At 58.4% G+C, this 21,572-nt stretch overlaps 2 protein-coding genes across 4 annotated transcripts in view; both read right to left on the bottom strand.

The window, feature by feature from the left end:
• CUL7 (cullin 7) overlaps positions 1-14,794 on the bottom strand; it is a 28,565-nt gene extending 13,771 nt beyond the window's left edge. The window contains exons 1-17 of one of the 2 annotated variants that reach the window (XM_055134396.1): positions 14,612-14,794; positions 13,265-13,851; positions 12,089-12,240; positions 11,434-11,925; positions 9,877-10,015; positions 9,598-9,794; positions 9,240-9,453; positions 5,327-5,564; positions 5,135-5,240; positions 3,086-3,313; positions 2,805-2,895; positions 2,380-2,551; positions 2,082-2,187; positions 1,812-1,907; positions 1,522-1,697; positions 213-346; positions 1-47 (exon numbers count right to left, since the gene is read on the bottom strand). The exon at positions 1-47 is cut by the window's left edge and continues 202 nt beyond it. In XM_055134396.1, coding sequence (XP_054990371.1) covers positions 1-47; positions 213-346; positions 1,522-1,697; positions 1,812-1,907; positions 2,082-2,187; positions 2,380-2,551; positions 2,805-2,895; positions 3,086-3,313; positions 5,135-5,240; positions 5,327-5,564; positions 9,240-9,453; positions 9,598-9,794; positions 9,877-10,015; positions 11,434-11,925; positions 12,089-12,240; positions 13,265-13,844 — 3,168 coding nt within the window. In that variant the 5' untranslated portion in view covers positions 13,845-13,851; positions 14,612-14,794. The remainder of the gene's footprint in view (positions 48-212; positions 347-1,521; positions 1,698-1,811; positions 1,908-2,081; positions 2,188-2,379; positions 2,552-2,804; positions 2,896-3,085; positions 3,314-5,134; positions 5,241-5,326; positions 5,565-9,239; positions 9,454-9,597; positions 9,795-9,876; positions 10,016-11,433; positions 11,926-12,088; positions 12,241-13,264; positions 13,852-14,611) is intronic. The other variant, XM_055134397.1, reaches the window with a different exon arrangement.
• A 138-nt stretch (positions 14,795-14,932) lies between these two features.
• On the bottom strand, positions 14,933-21,562 carry MRPL2 (mitochondrial ribosomal protein L2). 2 transcript variants are annotated; one of them, XM_004605928.2, is made up of 7 exons: positions 21,337-21,562; positions 18,883-19,051; positions 16,933-17,074; positions 16,727-16,842; positions 16,544-16,654; positions 16,047-16,120; positions 14,933-15,178 (listed from the first exon to the last, which is right to left on the bottom strand). In XM_004605928.2, exons 1-7 carry the CDS (start codon positions 21,397-21,399, stop codon positions 14,966-14,968), a joined length of 888 nt encoding a protein of 295 aa, XP_004605985.2. In that variant the 5' UTR covers positions 21,400-21,562; the 3' UTR covers positions 14,933-14,965. The 2 variants fall into 2 exon arrangements, with proteins under 2 accessions (XP_004605985.2, XP_054990380.1); XM_055134405.1 differs by lacking the exon at positions 16,544-16,654.
• Positions 21,563-21,572: the final 10 nt, after the last annotated feature.

Here is a 21,572-nt window from a genome sequence, read left to right on the forward strand (position 1 = left end):
CAGGGCCGCAGGCAGCCTCGGGGGGAGAGAGACGGCATGGAGAGAGGCTGGAAGGGAGGGTGCGGTCAGCGTCGAGCAGCCGGGGTCGGGGGGCACGGGGAGACGGGCAGCAGGGCCGGGAGGTGAGGGACAGGGGGATGCGTGCACAGATGCTCGTGCCAAAATGGCTCATGGTGGAGAAGCGGGGGCGGCTACAGGGGGGGTGTGGTTACCCGGGGTGGTGATGTTCTGCACCAGGGGGCTGACCAGCGCCTCCCAGCACGTCCTGCCCAGGGCCTGGGCAGCCTCGTCGTCGGGGAGGAAGCGGTCAGCAAAACTCTGCTCCTGGCGCAGAGCCCCAATGAGCCTGGGAAGAAAAGATTTTTAGGGTTTTTTCTCTTTTGGTTTTTGGGCCACAGCCACAGTGCTCAGGGGCCTTTCCTGGCACTGCTCTGGAGGGACTCCCGGCAGTGCTCGCAGCAGGGACCACCCACAGTGTGCCATGGCGAGTCCAGCTGAGCTCACGCGCCAAACAAAACTAGGTCCTGGGCCAGAAAGTACAGCGGGCAGGAGCTCCCCCTGCATGCAGTGGACTCGGGGTCGATCCCCATCAACACATATGGTCCCCCGAGCACTGCCAGGAGTGATCCTGAGTGCAGAGTCGGGACTCAGCCCTGAGCACAGTAGGTGTGACCCCTCCATCCCCAAAACAAAACAAAACAACAAACAACAGGACCAGAAGAAAGTCCTGAACACAGTAGGGTGTGCTCCCGGAAACAAAACAGAACAACAAACAACAGAACCAAGAGAAAGTCCTAAGCACAGAGGGTGTGGTCCAAACACAAACAACAAACGAACTGGGTTCAGAACAAAAGCTGTCCAGAGTATCTGATTGGGGGTGGGAGCATCTGCAGGCAGCTGGCAGGACAGCAAGGACACAGAACTTCCCAAGTGTGTTATTTTGCAAAACTGGGTCTGGACCACCTCAAGGACAGGAGCCCATCTGGAGGGCGTTCCCAGGCTCCCAAGGTTACAAGGGAGACGAGGACCGTCTCAAGGACATCAGGTCATGTCACCCACACTGTCGTAACCTTACCCCGTGTCAGCTCTCTGGCCCTCCAAGTTTTGGGGAGGTGCCAGTGCTAGAACCCAGGGATTCACACCCGCCAGGCCAGTGCTCTGCCCGCGCTGCTCCCTGTGCCCCTCGGAGGCTGGGGGCGCGTGGGGGCAGAAGCTATCGGGGCGCTGAGCTGTTCATCACCCAGGATGACGGGACAAGCAAGCAGCTCCCCTGAGCCCTCATGCCAGGCTCCCGCTCACTCCTGGCGGTGCTAAGGGGACTATACGGGATGCCGGGAACTGAACCTGGGTCAGCCGCATGCAAGGCAAGTCTCTTCCCCGCGGTACTAGGGCTCCGGCCCGCCACCGCCTCTCACTTTTCCTGTTCTGCCCCTCCCCAGCTGCAGAACTCTCCGGGCCCACCTCCCTAAGAATCCTAGGCCCTCCCTCTAGCCTCTCTCGCACACCTGCGCCCTCGCTCACCTGTTGCTCAGGTGCAGGAGGCCCCTGCGGTCCTCCACAATGTCCTGGCTCCAGGCCTGCGCCCGAACCATGTAGAAGAGGCGTGTGTGCCGGCACAGCTGCTCCCGGAAAACGGGCCAGAAAGTGGGCTTGGGGCCCAGGACCTCCAGGCCCCGGATGCGTGTGTCGATACCGCCCTGCAAGATGCACAGGCCGCTGTGCACCTCCCCCTCCCCCTCCCCCCACCCCCGACGTCCAGCCTCACTCCCGGCCCTGTAGGCACTGGGGCTGCAGCCCAGGCCTGGCCCTACCTGCTGGCAGCGTTTGATGCGGATCTGGATGACGGGCCAGAAGCGGGTCAGGTTCTCCAGGAGAATCACGCGGCTGGCTGAGGGCAGCACGTTCACCTGGCGGGCACCGAGGGGCTGTCACCCACACAGCCTCGGCAGGCTGTGCTCCCTGCCCGTGTTCCCCTCCACGTCCCCAGCCCTTAGGACCCATGGACCCCATCTCCCAGGGGGCTCCCGATGGGGAGTAGCGGGGGGGGGGGGCCTGGGTGGCCCTCGGGGAGGGACCCCTACCGCGTTGAGTTCTGTGTTCAGGGAGTTGACGCTCTCGCCCCCGAACACCACCACCCTCGCGGGCATGTAGCTCGAGTCCTCGCTGGTCACGAGGAGGTTCAGCTGCCTGGGCACGGGGAAGGGGGGTCAGAACAGAGCCTCACAGGCCGCAGGGGAGCCCCTCAGTGGCTTCAGGGGGCAGTGGGTACAAGACCCCCAGGTCCCATCCCTGGCACCGCACCCCTAGCCCTGGCAGGTCCTCACAACAGCAGATGGGAAAGGCAGCGCGGGTGTGCGGGAGGCCCCCAGGCGCGGGCACCTGACGGGCATGTCCTGGCGCATGTGCAGGGTGATGTGGTGGGAGCCGGCGGTGCCGTTAGACTCCCAGTAGGTCCTGGGGTTGCGGTCGGTCAGCCTGCAGGCCCGGTGCGGGTTGGAGGACACCTCCACCTTCTCCCAGCACGTGTCCTCATGCACCTCCACGCTGGAGCCTGGGGTGGGCAGAGTGGCTGGGACGGAGGCCACGGAGGGCAGCGGGTGAAGGGAACAGGGGCCAGGGGCGAGCACAATGGGAGGGGTATCTGCATTGCACAAGGCCGACCTGGGTCTGATGCCCGGCATCCCATATACCGGTGCCCCCAGCCCTGGCAGGAGTAGCCCCTGAGCATCTCTGGTGTGGCCCCAAAACCACACAAACAAAATAAAAATAAGAAATCTGGAAAAGAGAGCAAGGTGGGCACACACCCTGGCACAGGTATCTGAGGAAGACGTCGAAGAAGGGGACGTTGATGGGCCGGCGGGTGCGTCTGTGGTCCTCGATCTGGCTCAACACCATCTGCGGCCACACGGGAGAGAGGACGGGGTGCAGGGAGAGAAGGGACATGGGCGACACAAGGCAGCAGCCCTGAGGCAACGGGGCTGCTTCCTTGGGAGGCCAGATGGGCCAGGGGGTGAGCCAGGGAGTCCAGTACAAGCCTCAGCCGCGGCTTCCCACACGCACCCGCCCCACTGCCCTTCCTCCTGACCTGGATGCAGCCCCCCAGGATGTTGGTGGTGAGCTTCCGGTAGAGGTGGGCGTGCTTCTCACACTTGAACACCAGGTCCCGCAGCTCCTGGGCCAGCTCCAGTTTCCCCAGGTGCTTCTCCAGGGCCTTGGAGATGGCGTCCCGGGCTCCCAGCTGGTTCAGCACCACGGCGTAGTCCCTGCTGACTGTGGCCAGGCGGTGCAGGAAGGAGATCAGCTCCTGCAGCACCTGCGGGGGGGCGGGAGGCCAGGGAGGGGGATGGGGACCAGCAGATGGAGGCCGGAGGGGGCCGAGAGGCCGGCTCCAAGGGCTGAGCGCATGCTCCGGGTAAGGGAGCCCCGCATTGGATCCCTGGTCCTCTGAGTACTCCCGGAAATGACACCTGACTATCTAGGCCACCAGCTGGGCCCCGAAAACCAAGTAACCAAAAGAGACACAGAGGGAATGAAGCAGTGTCAGAGAACCAAAGACAGGAATGGGAAAGACAGACAGACATGTCCCCCAGTTCTCGCTACTGATTCTGTTGACAGCAGATGTCACAGGGGAACTTCCGGGGGGGGGCACTGCCCGGACCCCTAGCAGAGTAGGCTGGACCAGGCTGCAATGGAGGGGGCTGGGAAGAACAGGCTGTGTCTGAACCCTGGGGTCCGACTTCTCCAGGCCCTTCCCAAATCCTCCGTACTCAGGATGCTGAGCGTCTGCACTCCCCCACTCTCCCAGGAGGCGGCGCTGTGGCTTAAATGTTGCATGTGTGCCAGCGTGCGTGTGTGCGTGTGCGTGTGTGCGTGTGTGTGTGTTTGGGGGGTTCCGATGGTAGGGGGGACAGAGCTCCCACAGGTAACACAGGTGCTCAGCCTGTTGACCCTCTCCCCGGCCTCCTGGGTTCTGTTTATAAAGTCTTTATTTGGGGGGGTGTCAGGGATAGAACCCAGGGCCTTATTCACACAAGGTGTGTGAGCTACTGCTGAGCTGCTTCCCGGGGCCTCTATGACTTTTGGTACAAAGAAGAAAACAGCAAGTAAGGCTGAACATTTGAATTCGTTTGTATCTGTGCAGGGAAGCACCAGAAGGAAATAAAAATGAACTCCAGTGACAATCCATAGTGTGTTTGTGTGTGTGTGTGTGAGCGCGTGTGGAGAGGGTGGGAGAAGATACAACAGGAGCTTAGAAGGAAGCAAGAATTCTCAGTACATACTATATTACGCTGTTTGGATTTGGATTTGTGTTTTTCTTTTTCCTTTTTTTTTTTTTTTTTTTTTGGTTTTGCATCACACCCAGCGATGCTCAGGGGTTACTCCTGGCTCTGCACTCAGGAATCACTCCTGGCGGTGCTTGGGGGACCATATGGGATGCCAAGGATTGAACCAAGGTTGGCTGCGTTTGTTAGGCAAACACTCTACCCGCTATACTATCGCTCCAGCCCTAAACTACCTAGTAAAAACAATAAAATTCAATTCGACTGTATAGTTTCTATCTTGGCGTGGAAATCACACCTGAGAGTTGCTCAGGCACTACTGCTGGTTTGTGCTCCTCGATCTTTGCCACGTCAGGGGTAGAACCTGGGCCTCCTGCTGCCAAGCCTACATTTGACCCCGAGCCCTCTCTCTGGCCTGACATTCAATTTTGACCTTCTTTATTGGGGGTGGGGTGGGCTAGGGTCACACTCAGCAGTGCTCAGGGATCACTCCTGGTGGTGTCAGGGAGTGGATGGGGAAAATCATGGACAAAGAAGGTGCCTTGACCCCTGTCCTATCTCACATGTTTTGGGGCCACACCCAGAGGTGCTCAGGGCTGACTCCTGGCTTCACTCAGGGATCACTCCTGGTGGGCTGAGGGGACCATACGGGATGCCGGGGATCAAACCTGGGTCGGCTGCATGCAAGGCAAGCGCCCTACCCTCTGCCCTCTCCCTCCAGCTCCATGACAATTCCGGTTTGAAATCCAAACCCAACGCAAGAGTGCCCAGGCCCCAGTGCCCCCAGAGCCCCGCCCACGCCATGCTGGTGAGCACCCCGAGGTGGCCTGGCCCCTCCCCGGCAGGCAGGGTACCTCTCGGTCAGTGTCTGGGGACCGCAGGCAGGCCACACAGGCTTCCATGGCCTCGTGCCAGGGGAGCAGTGGGGCGTCAGGGACATCCGCCAGCCGCAGCAGGACTCTGCAGAGCAGAGGGGGGTGGGGAGCTGAGCAGGGCCGGGGGCAGCCGGGAGGTGGGGGAGCCCCGCCTCCGGGCCCAGGCCTCACCTGAGGATGGCCAGGTGCAGGGCCTTGTTGGCGGGCGGCGAGTCGAGACTCTGCATCAGTGCCAGGAAGGGCTGCGGCTCCTGCAGGAGCTGCTGCAGGACTGGCCGGACCTCGCTCTCCTGCGGCCTCTCCGCGCTCAGGACGCGCTCCAGCTCCAGAATGATCTTCCCGGCTGAACCGAAGCTCTCCGCCAGGCGCTGCAGGGGCATGTGGTCGCCCGCCGACAGGGAGTCCTTGGCTGCAGGGAGGGGGCTGGTCAGCAGAGTGCTCAGAGGGAGGGATGTGGAGTGACAGATCTGAAACTGCATTTCTCTTTTTTTGGTTTCGGGGCCGTACCCGGCAGTGCTCAGGGATCACTCCTGGCAGAGCTCCAGGGGACCAAATGGGTTGCTGGAAAGTCGAGCCCAGGTCGGCCATGTGGAAGGGAAACTCCCTCCCTACTATATACTATAGCTCCAGCCCCAACTCTGCATTTCCGGGGGCCGGAGCAGCGATAGTCCAGCGGGACGGGCGGTTGTCTTGCACACGGCCGACCCGGGTTTGGTCCCCGGCATCCCATATGGTTCCCTGAGCACCACCAGGAGTAATTCCTGAGTGCAGAGCCAGGAGTAACCCCTGAGCAGCACCGGTGTGACCCAAAAGGATGAAAAACAAAAAGAAAAAACCCCTCTGCATTTCTTTCCTAATTTCTCCTAAGGGTCTTCTTGGTTTATTTTGGGGGAGGGAGGGGCAGAGACTGAACCTGGTCAGCCCCATGCAAAGCAAACACCCTACCTGCTGCATTAGTCCCTGGGTTTTTGTTTCTGTCTGAAGCTGAGTTTCACCAATGGCGCTGAGGGACGGGACCCTGAGGCTATCCTCGTGGTGCTGGGGGCTTCGGGGCTGCACCAGGAGATACTGGGGGATGCTATAGTGCAGGGGGCCGCGACAAGCAAGGCCTGCCCCCTAAACCTGTCTCTCCTACTGCGATTTATGAGTTGATTTGATTGGGTCGAGAAGGAGCTTTATTGGCAGCAAGATGATGGCAAATCCACATCCTCAAACCATCTGTCTTGCTTGGTGGCCTCACCTGGCTCGGGGCCGGGAGACGAGGCGGTGCCAGGCTGTCACCCGGGGCGCTGGCGCGCAGGGCACGCGCCCCCGCCTCGGAGGCCTCTCTTCATCCTGGATTTTGTTGTTGTTCCCCTTGGAAGTTAGGTTTGGGCCAGAGAGAGCGAGCGTGGGGGAAAGGCTCCCACTCTGCTTGCTGCCAAACCCAATTCAGTCAGTCCCTGAGCACAGAGCCAGGAGTAGCCGTGGAGCACAGTTAAAATGGGAAAGTTATAGTAGCTCAGTGGATTTACTTATTTGAAACAATTTTGGCTGTTGGGCCACACAGGAGTGCTCAGGGCTTACTCCTGTCCCTGCACTAAGGATCCCTCCTGGAGGGGCTCGGGGAATCGAATGCTGTGTTGGGGGATTAGCCAGGGGGTTGCTGCATCCAAGGCAAGTGCCTTACCCCCAGACTATGTCTCCAGTTCCCCTCAATATATTTATAGAGCAGTTTCAAAACAAATTCAAATGTCATTCTTTGTCTTCCTTTCAGTTGTGAGGCCACCCTCAGTGGCGCGGGGGTGGGGTCTCATGGGGTGCCAAGGAACAAATGTAGGTCCTTGTGCGTGCAAGAAATTTACCTACCATCCTACTGCGCCCAGCCTCAAACCTTAAAGCAGCAAAGCAGCAAAGTCTGTCTGGAAACTCAGAGGTTGGTTTGTTTCTTTGGCCACACCTGGAGGCACCCAGGGCTTACTCCTGTCTGCGCTCAGGGATCACTGCTGGTGGTGCTCAGGCAAGTGCCCTACCTGCTGTGCTGTGGCTCTGGCCCCAGAAACAGCAGGGTTTTACTCGGTATTAAAAAACACGAGGGGGGGCTGGAGCAATAGCACAGTGGGTAGGGCATTTGCCTTGCATGCGGCCGACCCGGGTTCGATTCCCAGCATCCCATATGGTCCCCTGAGTACCGCCAGGGGTAATTCCTGAGTGCAGAGCCAGGAAGAAACCCCTGTGCATCGCCGGGTGTGATCAAAAAAAAAAAAAAGAAAAGAAAAAAGAAAAAAAAAACACGAGGGGAGGGGGCTGGAGCAATAGCACAGCGGGTAGGGCATTTGCCTTGCATGCAGCCGACCCAGGTTCGATTCCCAGCATCCCATATGGTCCCCTGAGCACCGCCAGGGGTAATTCCTGAGTGCAGAGCCAGGAGTAACCCCTGAGCATCGCCAGGTGTGAACCAAAAAGCGAAAAACAACAACAACAAAAAAAAACCCATGAGGGGAGGGCCGGAGTTATAGTACAGGGGTAAGACGTTTGCCTTGCATGTGACCGACTTGGGTTCGATCCCTGGCACCCCATATAGTCCCCCAAGCATTGCCAGAAATAATTCCTGAGTGCAGAGCCAGGAGTAACCCCCTGTGCACTGCTGGGTGTGACCCAAACAGAAAGAAAACAAAAAACAGAAAACAAAAACTTAATAAGGGGAAAACTGCAAGAATCACACAGGGGCTCGGGGCACCTCCCAGCACCCTTGCAGGTTACTGTCAGGAGTTCCAACTGCTGGTGTCCCACAGGCACTGAGCATGACCTCGGCTGCACACATTTGTGATCCCTGGTGCATAAAATTAAAATTTTTCAAGAAAATGAAAACAAGCAGGTAGGGCACTTGCCTTGCATACAGCTGACCCAGGCTTGATCCTCGACACAATATATGGTTCTCTGAGCACCGCCAGGAGTGATTCCTGAGTGCAGAGCCAAGAGTAACTCCTGAGCACTGCCAGGTGTGGCCCAAAAACAAAAAATTATAAAAATACAGAGCGAAAGATTTAAAATAAACCATATGTGTATACTTATAAATCTACTGCATGTTATACACTACATATAAAAGTATAAGCACACACATATCTATCTCATGTATAAAACATGGAGGCAAGGTCAGGGAGATAATACAGTGGGGAGGGCACTTGCCCTGCGTACTGCCGACCCAGGTTTGATCCCTGGTATTCCATATGGTCCTCTGAGCACCTCCAGGAGTAACCTCTAAGCATGGCCTAGTGTGGTCCAGAAACCAAAAAAAGACAAAAACAAAACCAAACAGGGGCTGGAGGAATAGCACAGTGGGTAGGGCATTTGCCTTGCATTCGGCCAACCCAGGTTCGAATCCCAGCATCCCATATGGTCCCTTAAGCACTGCCAGGGGTGCAGAGCCAGGAGTAACCCCTGTGCAACACCGGGTGTGACCCCCCAAAAAACAACAACAAAAAAAAACAAACAAAAAAACCCCACCAAAGAACATTGAGGGCAGGGGTATGGCTCAGTGGTAAAGTGGATGCCTTACACGTGTGAGAGCTAGATTTGCTGTATGAAACTGGTAAAATAAAAATTAAAACTACGAGGGGCAGGAGAGATGGTAGAGTGGGGAGGGTGTTCGCTCTGTACACGGCCGACCTGGGCTGGATTTCTGGCATCCCATATGGTCCCCCAAGAACTGCCAGGAGTCATTCCTGAGTGCAGAGCCGGGAGTAACCCCTGAGCATGGCCGGGTGTGGGCCCCAAACCAAACACAAATAAATAAATGAAACCATGGAATGATTCTCCCCTACCACAGTTAAACGTGAAGCCTTCAAGGCTTCCAATTGCCCGAAACTGTTCTCACTTTCCACACTCCCTCGTTCTCCGGAGAGTGCCCCTCTGCGTTTCACATTCCCCCTGACGGGGCCCCATCTCCCAGAAAGGGTCACACACAGAGCAGCATGGACAGGTTTGTTTTAGCGAGAAGGTCACAGCTAGAGGTGGGGGGGGTTCCACAAAGACACTGGAGAGGACCTGGGGGCCCACCTGCAGAGCCCACGCTCCGGCCCTCCAAGCTTCTCCCGGGCCTCACCTTTCCCTTTGGCTGCATCGGGGGCTGGGGACGCCAGCAGGGAGGGGTAGACCGGCTGTTCCGCCAGGGCCTGGAGCCCGAATTTCCGGTAGATGCGGCAGGTGAGGAGGTCCCGGAGGGCGCCGCAGCTGAGTCGCTGGGGCAGGGCGAGCAGCAGGTCCTGGGCCAGCTCGATGGGCATGGCCAGCTCGGCCAGCAGCTGGTCGTCCAGAATCTGTCCCCGGGGAGAAGCCATCACCCCCTGCTCTGCGCCAGCTCTCTCCTGGCAGGGAGAGGTTTGCCCCGCCAACACCCCCAGAGGCTCTAGAAACTTCCCTCCCACCCTCCTGCCTCCCCTGAATGCGCCCGCGGCTCCCACCTCCCCGTCCAGGTTCTCCTGCAGGATCTGCAGAACCTCCTGATGTTTGGAGCCCTCCAGCTTCTTGATGAAGAACAGCAGCTCCCACCACTCGGCCTGGGACAGGTGCTCGTTCTCCTCCGGCTCCTCCTCCTCGGGGGGCACGTAGGGCACGGCGTAGAGCTCGCGCATGGGCCTCCACCGCCATATGGGCAGGACTGCAGGGAGAGGTCACTGTCCACACGGCCACGCCGCTGCTCGGCCCCTTGGCGCTCACCCCCGTGTCCGCCCGGGGCTCACCTGCACCCAGAGAGCCACCGAGCGCCGCGCTCTGGTAGACCTCTTCCTCGGCCACGTCCTCCACATCTTCTTCGAAGCCCAGGATCTCCAGCATATGCCAGTGAACCCAGTAGGTACGGCCCGTGGCCATCCAGAACACCTTGGAGGGGGGAGGGGTGGTGAGGGCAGGAGGGAAGGGGGGCCGGAGAGAGAGCACAGGGGTCAGGGCACTTAGCTTGCTGCAGCCCACCCTGGGTCCATCCCAGGCACCACATACGGTGTCCAGAGCACCGTCAGGGGTCACTCCTGAACACAGCGGCAGGAGGAGCCCTTGAGCCCTGCCAGGGGTGGCCTGGATGAGCCCACCTCACCCCCTCCACCACCCCTTCTCCCCACAAAGACGGCGGTTGGGAAGACAGTGTCACTGAACGTGTCACTGAATGTGACTGGAGAGAGAGTACAGAGGGTAAGGTACTTGCCTTGCACATGACCAACCCGGGTTCAATCCCTGGCACCCCACAGATGCCTCCCCCACCACCCCCGCCATCCCAGGAGTGATCCTGAGCTCAGAGCCAAGAGCAACCCCTGAGAACTACTGAGTGTGTTGTGTCCCCCCACCCCCACCCCGACCCCAAGAGTCACTGGTGCTAAGTTCCTCTGCAGTCTGGCACCCCCCAGCGCCCCCCTCCCCTGCAAGAGAGCATGTCCTGTGACCTCCCACACCCCGTCTGTGTGGGAGCACCATGACTGAAGCTCCATGTGAGCTCAGCGGCCCCCCATTAGCCACTGTGCGAGCCCCACCAGAGTGCAAGCGCGGCAAAGGCCTGCAGCCCCCGGTGAGCACCATCAAGCCAAGTGATGGCGACTCGGGGAGGACTTGGAGCACGCACGAGGCCAGGTTCCATCCCTCGTCCCACACGGCCCCCAGAGCACTGCTGGGAGTAATGCTGGAACACGGTGAGGTGTACCCCACTTCCGCCCCCCTCTGAAAAAATACCCCAGCAACAAGAAGGGACGGGAAGTGTGCCCGAACAGGGAGAAAGACAGGAAGGGGTCACATGACCATGTTGGGAAAAATCTGCAAACAGTGACCACTGGCACACAGGAACCAGGAGCCTATGCCCTGGGGACGCTCGCCCCTGGCCTGGGCTCTGCCGTACCGTTCCATTCCTAATGGCTGCTGTCCACAAACGTCCTCCCAGTCACTCTGACCCTGACCTTTAGGTCAGTCTGAAGAGTCAGTTTCTTGCAGGATCAAATCCTCAGCTCAGCCCTCCAGAATCCAGAAGTCCATCTATTCACTGCTCTTTTTTTTTTTTTTTCTTTCTGGGTCACACCCGGCGATGCACAGGGGCTACTCCTGGCGGTGCTCAGGGGACCATATGGGATGCCCGAGATAGAACCCAGGTCGGCCGCGTGCAAGGCAAACTCCCTCCCTGCTGTGCCATTGCTCTGGCTCCCACGCGTCCTTTGTCAGTGTTCGGGTTTTCTCCTTGGGCAGACACCCTGCCCGTCCCCCACCCAGCAGGATGCCCCCGCAGCGCCCGTCCTGGAGGCATGGGCCGGAGGCCGCCTCACCTGCACGGGGGGCACGCCGTTGTTGCTCTGCCGGAATTCGCCCTCCTCGCCCGCACTGATGTCCTCGTAGTCGTCCAGCATCCGCACGCGCATGCCGGGCTGCAGTGTCTCCCGCACGTACAGGGCGTAGGTGTTGCCGCTAGCGAACTCTGAGCGCGGCCGGAACCGCCTGGCCCTGCGGAAGGGCAGAGCGGCCTGCGCGTCCAGGAGCTCCAGGCCCGCATCGGCAGGCGGCGGCTGGGAGCTGACGGGTGGCGCCACCGGGCCCGGCCGGCTGGACGCCCAATCCCAGCGCATGGCCTGCACCAGCTCCGAGATCAGGGTGCCCATGGCCATGCTGAACTCCAGCTCCAGGCGACTCCGCTCCCCGCTCAGCTCCTCGGGGGTGGTGCCGTCCTGGGCTTGGGGCTGGACATGCTCGTTCAGCTGATCCCAGAGGGACGTGACCAGCAGGTACCGCTTGACCAGGGAGAAGAGTGACCTGCCCGGGATCTGCAGGACACAGCGGTCAGCCTAGGTCCCCCTGTCCCCGCGGAGCCCCACTGCATGCCTCCGTGAACAGGTACCAAGGCCAGGTCCTCCCTCTGTGCCCCCGGCCCCCCCCTCGTTCCCCTCCAACATGACACAACCCCCTCCCGTTACACCCACACAATACCTGAGGGAACTGAATGCCCTCGAAGGACATGGGGTGCTCTGCGAGTGTCGCCTGCGCAAACAGAGCCAGCAGGACACAGCGGCTGTCAAAATCTAGGTGCTTCTCGATGGCCTCTTGCTGGCTCAAAGACAGTAGGATGTGGGTCCGGGTCGCTGAAAGCCACACTCCAGTCAGTACCTGCTCCTGTCTCTGCTCTCAGCCCACCACTCTTCCTTGCCACCAGAGGGAGAGTTTGCTTTAACACTTCTCCACGTGAGACATCCTATTAGAATTCAGACGCTGAGTGTCTGAATTCTAATAATCTAGTCTGCCTCTGCATAGGTCAGAGAATCAGAGATTCTTTTTCTGTTTTGTTTTTTCCCTTAGGCGGGAGGGTTGTTTATGGTTTGGAGGCCACACACCAGGGTGCTTGGGAGTTACTCCTGGTTCTGCACTCAAAAAATCATTCCTAGCAGTGCTCAGGGAACCATATCGGATGCTGGGAATCAAACCCAGGTTGGCCACGTGCAAGGCAAACACCCTACCCACTGTGCTATCACTCCAGCCCTGGAAACATGCAAGGTTCTTGAGGCCCACATCACAGATGCCCTCATCCACTTCCCACCTCCTTTTCTTTTTTTTGGCCACACCATGAGATGCTTAGGGCATAGGCCTCCTGGCTTTACCCTGCAGAGCTTGGGATACCAGGGTACCAGGGGTTGAACCCAGGTCAGCCGCTGCAAGGCAAGCGCGCTGCCCGCTGAATTATCGCTCTGGCCTCTTTTTTCATTTTCTCTGGAGGCGTGGGAGGGGTTACCCTTCTAAGTAATGCTCAGGAGGCCTGGGGCATTTCTGGCAGCCCTAAGCTGCCTAGGCTGAAGGGACTGTTCACTGCTCAGGCCAGCAATGTGGCCTGCCCAATCACAGCGCTGGGGCCCATCGGACCTGTACCTGGCTATGCTCCAAGAACCATGCAGTGCCAGGATCGAGATGGGGTTCTACGCCTGCAAAGTATGTGCCCCTGGCTCCCATGCCACCTCCCCCAGCCCCCACCTCCTTTCTTTTAGGGCTAAGACAAGGCCAACAGAACCGCTTACGTACTGATGAGGCCAGGGGCTCCTGCCCACGTGTCCTGAGAGGCGCTGAGCTGACCCAGCCCTCCTTCCTCTCCCCCCTCCTCCCCCCACGGCCCCTCACCAGCGTCGTGGGAGGCCAAGGCTTGGGTCATCTGGCCCGCGCTCCAGCGAATCTGGTCATCGGGGCTACTCAACATGTGAACAATCAAATCCAGGACCCGGGGGTCTTTGAAGACCCCGGTGAGGGGCTCGATGCTGGCGTAGGCGCTGAGCACGTGGACAGTGTGAAGCAGAGGCGCAGGCGCGCTGGAGCCCTCGCAGTTTTCCAGCTGCCGCAGGGCCCGCTGAATCAGGGACTTCACATCGGTCTCCATCTCAAGGAGCACGGACTTGTCCAGGGTCCCGGCCTCCCCCGCGGGCTCTGGCGAAGGCCCGATGACCTGGCCGTCCTCGCCCAGCATCTTGTGGCAGTTGGCATAGATCTCGTCATTGGACATCCACAGCAGGATGTGTTCCGCCTTGCAGTCCACGGGCCCGGCGCCCCCGTCCCCTTCGTCCCCGCGCCGCAGGACGAGCCAGCGGATCTGGTACTCGGGATGCCCGTCCTTGCCCACCCGCTGGCGGACCAGCTCATCGGGATAGGCGTGCAGGCCCGGCCCCAAGGGCACTCTGAATTCCCGGTAGCGGAGTTCCCCCACCATGCTGCACCTGGGGTACACAGGGGGGAAAACAGGCAGGGTAGGAAGAGGGCAGGGAACCAAGGACAACCCGGCCTCCAGGAGGCAAATGTGGCAACAGCTGTTGGCCGGGTGGGGCCAGGCCTGAGCAGAACTCTGGGGGAGTTTGAAGACAAAATTTAGGGGCTGGAAGGAGGCTCCCAGGCCCCGCGCCCGGAGTAGGTTGTTTTGTAGCAGTGGGAGGGCAAAGGGGGGACTGCGGGGGAGGGGCAGGGCAGCCTTGAAGCTACAAGTTAATTCCAAGCAGCCGGGAGCCAGGCCAGCAGCTCTGGAGAGCGGGTGTGCAAAACCCGAAGGGGCGTTTGAGTGCGTGCCCGTGTCCGCGCCCGTGCGCGCGCGCGGAGTGATGGCGCAGGACCGCGAGCGCGGGTGCGTGGGGAGCTGGCTTGCCAAACCCGAACCCAGAGGGCGCGTGCGCGTGGCAGTGGGTGACGCCGCGAGACCCCCAGGGTGAACACGAAGTGGGGGGGCTCCGAGGGCTGGAGCGGGCGGTGGCGGGAGGGCGCCGCGCCCCGCGGCTCGGGGGACAGGATGCGGGGGGCGCAGGGAGGGGGGCCGCGGGCACCCGGGGGAGGACCCGAAGAGCCAGGGAGGGCAGGGGGCGCGCGGCGAGAGGGGAGCCGGGGGCAGGCAGGGCTGGGAGCTAGGCCAGAGAGAGGGGGTCGGGGGTCCCGCGAGTTCGCGCTCGACCCGGAGCGCGGGGGGGGGCCCGGGGTAGGGGCGCTGGCCACCTCGGAAGCCGACGGGGGTCCCGGCGCGGCCTGTCCTGGGCAGAGCTAGGGACGTGGCGCAGGCGATGGCGGCGGCGCTGCAGACCGAGGCTCGGCTCCGCCCGGGCCCCCCGAGGGTCGAGGCGCAGGGGCGGGAGGGGGCGTGGAAGGCCGGGGCGGAGCCGCCGCCGCCGGCCCCTCCCCCGCGCCGCCCTTCCTCTTCCTCGGCGCCGGCCCCCCGCCGCCGGAAGGGCCTGCCCGCCCGCGGCGTGTCCGTTCTCCCCCGCCCCCCAGACCCACGGGGGCCCCGCTCCCCGGCCCTCCCCTCAGAAGCACGGAGAGGCAAGTAAGGGGTCGTTTTATTAGGGCGTTTTATCAACTCCGGGCGGCCGCCGAGGGCAGCTTCACGTAACTCTTCATGGGGGGCAGCGGCCGAATCTTGCGGCCAGCCCAGCCCCCCTTGCGATGCCACAGCCCGCTGGAAGGCCGCTTGCCCAGCCAGCGGTTGCGGCCGGCCTTGCCGATGACCCGCTGGTCGTGATCAACGTTGGATACTCGGCCCACTGTGGCTATGCACGTCTCCAGGACCTGTGGGGGCACGCGGGGGTGTGGGGGGAATGGGTGAGGGGGGTACTGGGAGATGGGGCAGGCCTACGCTCCCAGATCTCGGGAATCTTAGCGCCTGCTTCATTGGGAGGGAGGGCACAGGGAAGCATCACTCAGTCCCAGTGTCGGTAGTGCAGTAGGTGAAAGGGAAGAAAGGAGGGGGTGAGGGGCCCACACTCAGCTGTGCCCAGGGATGGGTCCTACAGGTGCTCAAGGGGACCATGAGTGGCGCTGGGGACTGAACCTGGAAGGCTGTGCGTAAGACAAGCACCATCTTCCTGCCCCAGAAAACATGTTCTTAAATGACATCATACCTTTTCCCTTTTTAGGGGGGAAGAGAGGTGGGTTTGGGCCACACCTGGAGGTGCTCAGGGGACCCTATGTAGTGCCAGGGATCCTACTGACGTTGCTATACCTTAACCCCTAGGCCATCTCTCCAGGCCCTTGAGAGGAAATTTTATATAATACTGTAAAACAACTTTAATTCATTTAAAGACGGTGAAAACCAGGGTCCAGAGCAATAGTGCAGCAGTGTCTGCCTTGCACACAGCCTGGCTGTGATTCCTGGCATCCCATAGGGTCCCCAGAGCACTGCTAGGAGTGATTCCTGAATGTAGAACCAGGAGTAACCCCGGAGCACTGCTGGGTGTGCCCCCCTCAGAAAAAAGGTGAAAAATAAAGAACCCCCTCCCCACAAGAAACGAAGACGCCTCTGTCCCCTCTTGGATAATGCTGCTGATGGGCCAGGAAGGCCCTCGGCAGGACACAGTCCCTAAGGGAGTTCTGCAGGCCAGGCCAAGTTATTCCCAAATCTCCTCCTGTACCACGCCCTGCCCAGGGAGTCACACACCTGCATCTGTCGCTTGGAAGGGAGCTGGATGATGGCCGTCCCGTTGACCTTCCGGAGCAGGACACCACAGGTCCCTGGGCACGGGAGAGAGCCTTGCATCCTCCACAGACCCTCCCAGAGGCCCAATCCCACATTCTGCCCTGCAGACCAGACTGAAGCAGAAAGTGTGGGGTGACCCCAGCACTGCTTCTGCAATTTCCTTCTTTTTTAAAAACCTTGTTTTGGGCCAAAGCTGGCAAAGCTCAGGGGTTACCCCTGGCTCTGCATCCAGGAATCCCTCCTGGCGGTGCTCAGGAGGCCATATGGAATGCCGGGGATCGAACCCTCATCAGCTGGGTGTAAAGCAAGCGCCTTCCTCACTACTATCTCGATGGCCCCCTTCAGTTTCCTTCTTGTCCTCTGCCAGCAGAGATGTGGCAGAGGACGAGAACCCATGGGGTCAGAGTCTCAGACCCTCACACGCCTCTGGAGGCCCTATGCTGCTCCCTGCCTTGTACCTGCGGCTCGGATATACTGGGCCCCCCTGCCTGGTTCGCTCTCCACGTTGTTGACGAGGGTCCCCACAGGCAAGGCCCCAAGAGGATGTGCGTCCCCTTCCCGAGCAGCAACTGAAAGACAGAATCTTGTCAGCAGGGAACACTCGTGCCCACAGCCCACACCCCTGGGTGCCGTGTCCTTACCTGCCATTCGGCCTATCTGATTCGAGTTCAGGATTATATCTCCGGCCTGCATGTTTTCTGTAGCAATAATCCAGCGTTTCCGGCTGCCTCCAGCAACTAGAGCTATGTCTGCTGACCTGCTCAGGGTGAGGGGCCAGGTGAGTGAGTGGATCGAATTGTCCCATCCCCTCTGAGAAGCCACAGCGTAATCACAGCGCCCAACTTGCCTACAGGGGTCATAGCGGACGGTGATGATTTTCTCCTCAAAGGGCCCTGGGTTGGCTTCTTGCTCGGGCCGGAACCGCAGAAAGTCAATCATGCGATAACGCTGCTTGTGGCCCCCACCAATCCCGTGCACTTGGATTCGGCCTGTGGTGAGGACATGTGAGGACATCCCACATCAGATGAATCAGCTCCCAGCACTGGGAATGGGCCCATCCGAACATAGAACAATGCTTCCCAACATTAGGACACAAGCTAAATTAAAAAATATTTTTTAGGGGCTGGAGCGATGATAGCACAGCGGGTAGGGCATTTGCCTTGCACACGGCTGACCCGGGTTTGATTCCCAACATCCCATATGGTCCTGAGCACCACCAGGAGTAATTTGTGAGTGCAAAATCAGGAGTAACCCCTGTACATCGCCGGGTGTGACCCAAAAGCCAAAAAAAAAAATTTTTTTTTGCATTTATGGGTCATAGCCAGCGGTGCTCAGGGCTTATTCCTGGCTTTGAGCTGAGGGATAATTCCTAGAGGAGCTTATTCCTGGCTCTGCACTCAGGGATCACTCCTGGCAGGGCTTGGGGGACCATACAGGGTGTCAGGATCAAACCCAGGTCATGTGCATGCAAGGCAAGCACCCTATCCACTGTACTATCACTCTGGCCCCTAGGATAAAATATCTTCACAGCATACTGATAATTGGGGATGATGACATGAAGCTTGGTACAAACATAATTATATGACAATGGAATTAAGACATAATTATATGTCTTAGCATAGTGAGTAGGGCAATTTGCCTTGCACACAGCTGACCCGGGTTCAATCACCAGCATTCCAATGGTCCTCCAAACCCACCAGGAGTAATTCCTGAGCGCAGAGCCAAGAGTAACCCTTGAGCATTCACCAGGTATGGCCCCCCACCCCCCAAAAACAAAAATCCTATAATTATGTGTTTTTTATATATATATAAAATAATCCTCATAACTATAACAGTGGAGTTGTGTCATATTTCCAGGTAAAACTTCCTTTTTTTTGTTTTGTTTTTGGGCCCACCCATTGATGCTCAGGGCTTTCTCCTGGTTCTGCACTCAGGAATTACTCCTGGTAGTATTTGGGGGACCATATGGGATGCCGGGGATTGAACCCGGGTTGGCTACATACAAGGCAAATGTCTTACCCTTTATGCTCTCGCTCTGGCACCCAACTTCTGAATTTTTTTATAAGAGCTGAAGAAAAATGTGGGGGCTGGAGCAATAGTTCAGAGGGAGGTTGTTTGCCTTGCATATGTCTGACCTGGGTTCAATCCCCTATCTGAACACAGAGCCAGGAGTAAGCCCTGAGCACCGCTAGGTGTGGTCCAAAAACAAAAAAGAGTTGAAGAAAAATGTGGCACTTTTGGTTTACATCAGTTTTCTTCAATTCCCTAGTCTATCTTCAAAAGCACGTTAGGGGCTGGAGTGATAGCACAGCGGGTAGGGCATTTGCCTTGCATGAGGCCAACCTGGGCTTGATTCCCAGCATCCCATATGGTCCCCTGAGCACCGCCAGGAGTGATTCCTGAGTGCAGAGCCAGGAGTAACCCCAGAGCATTGTCGGGTGTGACCCAAAAACAAAATACAACACAAAAACACCTGTTGGGAAGTCAGAGAGATACTGGAGCTAGGAAGGTGCCGACCTGGGTTCAAATCCCTGGCCCTAGATATAGGGCCAAGCCCTGCCAGCAATGACGGAGCGCAGAGCCAGGAGTAAACCGTGAGCACTTTAGGATTTGGTGTGGCCCCAAATCCAAAACCAAAAGCAAAACCAAATTGCTCTGTGGTTTATACACACGCACCATATACAGAGGGCAATGCAATGAATGCCCTTTAACTACACCTCTCTCGCCAATGAAGCTTATCAATGAGCAGACCTGGGGCCTGACCCTGTTTTTCCCCTTTACTGCTCAGTTCTCCCACCTGTGTGGTTTCGGCCCCCAGATTTCCTCATCTTCACTGGCATGACCGTATACTTGGTACGGCTCTTCCAGGAGCCCAACTTAGCAGGAAGGGCTGCAGAGGTAAGGAATGGGCGAGAGGGGGGCAGCGCCAGGGCGGAGGGCGGCTGGAGGACGGCACTGTGTGGCACCTAGAGAGAAGCAGAGGCTGTTTCACTGGAAGGCTGACTGACAGAGAAGCATCAGAGAGGAACTGGGGATGGCAACAGCGGGTTCTGCATGGAGCCGGCTTCCTCATGGAGCTGTTCAGCTGTCCACCAGCTCCCCCGGCCCACTGCCAGGCAGTGCTGAACCAGGTGCACGTGTGCTGATGACCTCTTCTCTGTTTATTCTCTTACCTGTCAAGCATTCCAATGGAATATCTCCTCTTGGTATATCTTCTTCCCAGATTGTTTTGCTTTTGGGTCCCACCCAGCTGTGTACAAGACCGACCCCTGCTGAGCAAAGGCCTCACTCCTGGTGGGGCTAGTGGGGACTGAATCCAGGTTGGTCGCATGCCAGGCAAGCACCTTACCTGTTGTACTATCTCTCCGGGTGCAAAATTGTTTTCTATTCTGGGGGAGGAGGCTTCACCCACCCCTAGGGTCACCCCTGGCTCAGTGCTCAGGATTGCTCCTGGCAGTGCTAAGGGGATCATATAAAGTGTTAGGAATCAAACCCTGACCCTCTGCATGTAAAGCACGTGTCCAGCCCACTCCAGCCTTTCCCTTTAAAACGTGGCACAAAACCTTCCTCCTCCAAGAAATTTTTCCTTTCCTAAACAATCCCCAACACCCCCAAACACCCTTGGTACTTTTGGGCCACAGCTGGTGGTGCTTGGGGCTGCTCCTGGGAATGTTCAGGCTATGAGATACTGGCCTGCCAAGCCTGAACTCCAGTTCTTTAAATGGGTCTCCCCTTTCCTAAAGAATTCCCTTTTGTGGGCTGGAGTGATAGCACAGCGGGTAGGGAGTTTGCCTTGCACGCGGCCAACCTAGGTTTGATTTCCAGCATTCCATATGGTCCCCCGAGCACCGCCAGGGAGTAATTCCTGAGTGCAAGAGCCAGAAGTGCAAGAGCCAGGAGTAATTTCTGAGTGCAAGAGCCGAGTGTGACCCAGAAAAAAAAAAATTCTTTTTTTATACAATAGTTCGGTGGGGAGGGCATTTGCCTTGCACGCAGCCAATCCGGGGTTCAATCCCCAGCATCCCATATAGTTCCAGGAGTGATACCTGAGTGCAGAGCCAGGAGTAACCCCTGAGCATCACCAGGTGATGAAAAGAAAAGAAAATTCCATTTTGTAGAACATTTACATATATACACATCACCATCAGCCCCAAGGCCTTTTACTTGTCTATGTTATGTTTCCGGGGAGCTTATCAGATAGCAAGGAAAGGGATCACTTATTTTGTTTTCTGCTGTATGTCTAGAATCTCAGAGTAGGATGATTTTGTTTGGAATTTCAGGTATTTATCTGCTAAACTGAACCAGCAGCCTCAGAGGTCAGGATGAGCAAGACTTACCCATGAACTCTTCTGTTATCAACGACTCCCGCCACCACCACCCCACCACGCACACACACTTCTAGTCCAGGTTTGTGCATCTTTCAAACATTAGCAGGCCCAAACGAGCAAGACTTAGAACTACATTTTTGTCACTTAGTAACTGTGTGTGCACATGAACGCGTGCGCGCGCGCGCACACACACACACACACACACACACACACACATCTAGTCCAGGTTTCTGGTTTTTGGGCAATACCTTGTGATGTTCTGGGGTTACCCCAACTTTGCATTCAGGAATCACTCCAGTGGCTTTGGGGAACCACGTGGAATGTGGAGGATCCAACCCGAGGAAGCCTCCTGCAAGGCAAGCCGCCTTACCCATTGTATTATCTGACCCCACGTCTAGTCCAGGTTTTGAAGGTAGACTGTTCGGCTCAAATGGAGATTATCGGATTTATTTTTTGGTGGGGGGCATGACCCTACACCCGGCTGTGCTCAGGGATTCACTCCAGGCGGGGACTCGAGGGAACTATTGGGGTGCGGGGGAGAGACGGCGGGTGGGCCACGTGCAAGGCAAGCACCTTACCCGCTGTACTATGTCTCCAGTCCTGGGAAGCGTTGCTTTAAAAAAAACAAAAATGCCCTGTGCTTGGACTTGGCTTATGCTAGGCATTCCACAAACACCAGGTATCACTGAAACCTGGGCGACCGGTGATCTGTAGAGCACCCTTCACCTCCAACATCCCGTCCGAGGGCCCCCAACACCCTGTGACGGCAAGGCTGAGCGTGCCTTGGTCAAGGTCACGGGCCTTCGAGACCGCAGAACGCGACTCCGGACCAGAGTCCCGCAGCCCGCCTGCCTCCCGGGCGCCCTTTCTGCGGCGGCGCGAACGCAAACCGCCTAGCCTGCTTCCCGGGTATGAAAGATTACCTGGACGGCCCGGGGAGCCAGACTCAGAGCGCCCAGAGCGCGGGCCAGCCCCCGCAGCGCCATGAGGACGACCCGGCTCCACTAAGCGCAGCACGCCACCATCACCCTCGGCCAGGTCTCCCGGCGCCCTCGGGTGACGCCCGCCGGGCGCTTTAAAACAACGTCAAAAGAGGCGGGCCGACAACCCGAGGCCCCGCAGGCTTAGCCCGCCTCCTTCCCCGCCTCGCGCATGGACC

The sequence above is a fragment of the Sorex araneus genome, chromosome 4 (assembly GCF_027595985.1).
Source record: "Sorex araneus isolate mSorAra2 chromosome 4, mSorAra2.pri, whole genome shotgun sequence".
Taxonomy (NCBI): domain Eukaryota; kingdom Metazoa; phylum Chordata; class Mammalia; order Eulipotyphla; family Soricidae; genus Sorex; species Sorex araneus.